This window comes from Arachis duranensis, unplaced genomic scaffold (genome assembly GCF_000817695.3).
Source record: "Arachis duranensis cultivar V14167 unplaced genomic scaffold, aradu.V14167.gnm2.J7QH unplaced_Scaffold_232525, whole genome shotgun sequence".
Lineage (NCBI taxonomy): Eukaryota > Viridiplantae > Streptophyta > Magnoliopsida > Fabales > Fabaceae > Arachis > Arachis duranensis.
This window is the reverse complement of record NW_026264851.1, coordinates 211,627-216,143: the sequence shown is the minus strand read 5'-3', so window position 1 is coordinate 216,143 and position 4,517 is coordinate 211,627. Positions and strand designations below refer to the sequence as shown.

The following is a 4,517-nucleotide window of genomic DNA, read 5'->3' as shown; positions in this document are numbered from 1 at the left end:
TAAGTGTTTAATTAAAAATATTATATACATAGAAATATAAAAATTAAATTAAATTAAATAATTTTTTATTTTATTTTTTACATTACCGTAAATTCTATAATATACTGTAGAAATGCCTTTTTATTGGTAGTGGAAGTGCGATGTTATTAATACTTCTTCAACACACTAATAATTATGTTCCATTTTGCCTTTTTTTTAAAGTTGAGTAGTGGTATTGGTAATCCTATTGTATAGGTATAATATCAAGGATACACATATACTTAAAGTCAAATAAATTCTATTAGGTAGGAAATTTTGCTTCTCCTCATTGAGCTTTCAAATGTATTATTACTATACAGTTTATAATTAGTTATCCTAAGGGTTAAAGAACCTTTTTGTATTTCTACAAATTCTGATTGGACTGCGTTTCTTTCATATGCTATATATTACTCTATAAACAAAATACTTTTGATCTGTAATAATAATATAAATATGTATATTCTTTAATAAATGATTATTCTTTAAAACTTTTCTAAATTACTATTACCCATCTCATACCCTTGATTAAGTTACACTTTACGACTTTTCTCAATCAGTTTCAGAATTAAACCTATCACATTATTTCTTCTTCTATAGAAGTATAAAACTTTATAAATATATAATTTTAGAAAAATTTAATTCATGCTTCAAAGATAATTTTTTTGTCTAAAATTTAACTATAAGTTGAATTGATTAAAGATGTGATTGCTTTATGTATTAAAAATATGTATATAACTGATTTATATCATTCGGTATACAAAACAAAAATAATTTATTCTCAAACTTTTTAAAAATGTTACAACTATAACTATTTATTATGTCTCTCCTTTATTTATAAGTAATTTTATGATATGGTATTAGAGTCTTTGTAACTTAAAAATTAAGAGTTCAATCCTCATAATTTTAACACAATACCAATAAAAAGAAAAAAATCGATAAAAAAAATTAACACGTTATTAGAAATGTAATAAAGAAAAACTACTAAAAGTAATATTAAATTATTAATTAATCACCATAGTAAAACATTACCCCATTATCTCGATATTAACAAGTAACAAACATGCGCATGTGTTAGCAAGAAATTGTGTTATAATGAAATGTCTTATATTATTTAATTTAAGCCATACATACATAGGCATGCAAATGATGCAATTATCTTAGAATTTACAAGAAAAAAATTTTGTCACTCAAATAATTACATCCAATTAAGAAATGATCGTTTCCACCAATAAAAACATACACATGCAAAAAATAAAAACCTAGCTAATAATGTGTACAAGTTGTTTATCTGAAAAACTAGTAATAATATATAATAAGAAGCGCAATGAGAAGAAAGAGAAGCAAAAGTAATTAAGAATTGTAGTGAGTATGAAAGTCTGATGAATAGTGGTGGAAAAAGCATTGCAATATCACGGAAGCAACATAAAGAAAATGCGCACGCACTAATTTCATTTGAGTCAAGCCTGATAACTATTTGTTTTTATCATCAGCAGCCATATGCACCATCAATCACTAATTAATAACCTTATAAATACCCAACCTTATGCCCTTAATCACAATTAGTAATATACACTCTCATATGCAATGGCTTCTCCTATAACATCTCAAGAAAATGCAACATGTCAATGGCTTAGAGAATTGCCCAAGAAAATAAAGAAATCGGGGCAAGATGATCCTAGAAGGATTACTCATTCTCTCAAAGTAGGATTTGCACTCACATTGGTCTCCATGTTCTTCTATGTCCAAGCTCTTTATGATAGCTTTGGTGTCAATACATTGTGGGCTATTATGACGGTCGTTGTTGTCATGGAATTTTCTGTTGGTAATTAATTTAGTACCTATATATATGTCTTCACCTTTCATTATCATTACATCATCATTATAATACAAATTCAATTTTCATGTTAAAATACTAAATACTTATTAAAAATAAATTAAATATATATTTATATATTGACTGATTTAATAACTGACTTTTAGATGTAAATAATATTTTCTATACAAATTAAATAAAAGAATGTTTTTTAGATTTATATATATCTATAGTCTAAACTTCTAATAAGCATGACTTACTTAATTAATTCAATTTTCCATTTATTTCAGGAGCAACTCTTGGAAAAGGACTAAATAGAATGGCAGCAACATTGCTAGGTGGTTTTCTAGGTTTTGGAGTTCAACAACTAGCAACTTTGCCTGGAAAGACAAATCAGCCAATACTATTGGCAATTTTTCTCTTCATCATAGGTACCAAATTAATTAATTAAAAATAATATAATATAATATAATGTATGAACTTATTGATTAATTAAAGAATTCATCATCTATACATTATCATTTTTATTATTATTGTTGTGTTACAGGTGCGGTGATGACATATATTAGGTGTATCCCTGGAGTGAAAGCAAAATATGATTATGGATTCTCAATTTTCATATTAACCTTCAGTCTTGTATCTATATCCGGTTATAGAAATGATGAGAGTGAAACACTAGAATTATCTTGCAAGAGACTATTCACAATTATCATTGGAAGCATTTTGTCTATGATTGTATCCGCTTGCATATTTCCGGTGTGGATAGGAGAGGATCTTCATAATTCCGTTGCTAAAAACATAGAAAAGATAGGCGATTTCTTAGAAGGTATATATATACATATATATAAACATCTATAATTAATTAATTAATTGTGATATTATATATATGGTGATTATTTTAAATTCTTCTATGTAAGGAAATTAACTAAAAGATAAAATTTATTTCTTTGTAGGGTTCATCAATGATTCCTTTAATGTAATGGAGGAGAAGAAATCCAAGAATGAGAAATCATTTGCTGAGGAATATGAAAGTGTTCTTAATTCAAAAACCAAGGAAGAAAACATGGTAAATTTAAACCCCAAGTTTGCTTTTATTTTAGTTTAATGTGTATAAACATATAAAATCTTTATGTTCCAACATATATTTTATATTAGTGACTGATTTTTATAGCTGATTTTGGTGTATACGTAATATAGTCGATGTTTTATTATTACATAAATAGAAAAAAAAATTAAATTCTTTTATACTGTCAAATACACAAACTTACCAACAAGTGCAATCCTTTTTGTCTTGTAGGCTAATTTGGCTTCATGGGAACCTCGACATGGCAAGTTTCAATTCAATCATCCATGGAAGCAATACTTGAAAGTTGGAAACTCAACGAGGCAATGTGCTTACAAAATGGAAGCCCTAGATTGCCACATTAAGTCTAAGATCCAAGTATGCAATAGAGCACTTTATTAATTAATTATTTCTCATTATATAAATACTCGAATAAAATTAATTAATATCTATAGCTTACTTTCTAACATATACATGTTGATTTTTTGTATGTAGATTACACATGAACTAAGGAACAAAATTAAGGATACATGCCAACACATTTGCTTAGAATCCGGGAAGGCTTTGAAGGAGTTATCTTTATCAATTAAATCAATGAAATGCTTATCAAAAACAAATTATAAGGCTCACATTGCAAATGCCAAAGAGGCAATTGAATCCCTAAGCACTATGTTAAAATCAAATCTCTCAGGAGGAGGAGTAGAGGTTAATCTACTAGAGGTAGTGGCAATTGCTGCAATGGCTTCACTCCTAATGGATGTTGTGATTAGCATTGAAAGAATTTCGGAACAAGTTGATGAATTAGCATCCTTGGCACATTTCAAGAGTCATAATAATGTTCATCAAGATGAAACAAAAGCTACGAGAACAAGACCGTTACCTTTGCTTCGTGAAGGGATTATGAAACGGTTTTTCCCTCGTGACAAAATGCCACATCATCACAACAACAGAATTCATGAGTCTTCAATATGTTCGCCGAAACAAAATAGGAGTTCAACCATAGAAGTGATTGTTCAGTAATCAATTTAATTAACTAAATACAGTATAAGAGTTTAATTATTCTTTCATTCATAAAAAAGTTGTAACATTGTATTATATATATAGTTCTTTATATATACAAATACGAGATATGTATACTTATATTTGATCTTTATCTAATTTAATTCGTATAGATTAATGAAAGATTCCTTTATCAATTTAGGTATAATTTGCTTTACATTTATGGTTGACGCATTACTACTCTACTTCACTATTATATTTCAAGTTTCAACGAAGCAAGGTAGGTATGCACGCAACACATGACATGGCAAATACAAAGTTCCATACGATAACGTTGATCAAACAAATTAAAACTTCACACTGCTTATATATATTGGGATAGTACATTAATTACCTCTATATATGTATATGCACTACCTTTGTTTCTCGTTACTAATAGTAGGTAAGAGAGGAAGTGTCGAAGTAAAATTTGAACTCCATTCACTAAAATTGAATCATAAGAGTTCAAATTATAATATATATATAAAAGATGTATAGAGGTAAAAAATCAATAAATTAAATTAAATTAAATATAATTGATTAAATTGTATTATTTTTATTAAAATTAAACTAAATAAATTAGTA

The 4,517-nt window shown here is 27.2% G+C and overlaps 1 protein-coding gene across 1 annotated transcript; it reads left to right on the top strand.

Moving 5' to 3' along the window:
* The first annotated feature begins 1,596 nt into the window (after positions 1 to 1,596).
* Positions 1,597 to 3,974, top strand: LOC127744157 (aluminum-activated malate transporter 2-like). The gene is made up of 6 exons (XM_052256438.1): positions 1,597 to 1,840; positions 2,122 to 2,262; positions 2,379 to 2,657; positions 2,785 to 2,897; positions 3,129 to 3,272; positions 3,390 to 3,974. Exons 1-6 carry the CDS (start codon positions 1,603 to 1,605, stop codon positions 3,912 to 3,914), a joined length of 1,440 nt encoding a protein of 479 aa, XP_052112398.1. The 5' UTR covers positions 1,597 to 1,602; the 3' UTR covers positions 3,915 to 3,974.
* Positions 3,975 to 4,517: the final 543 nt, after the last annotated feature.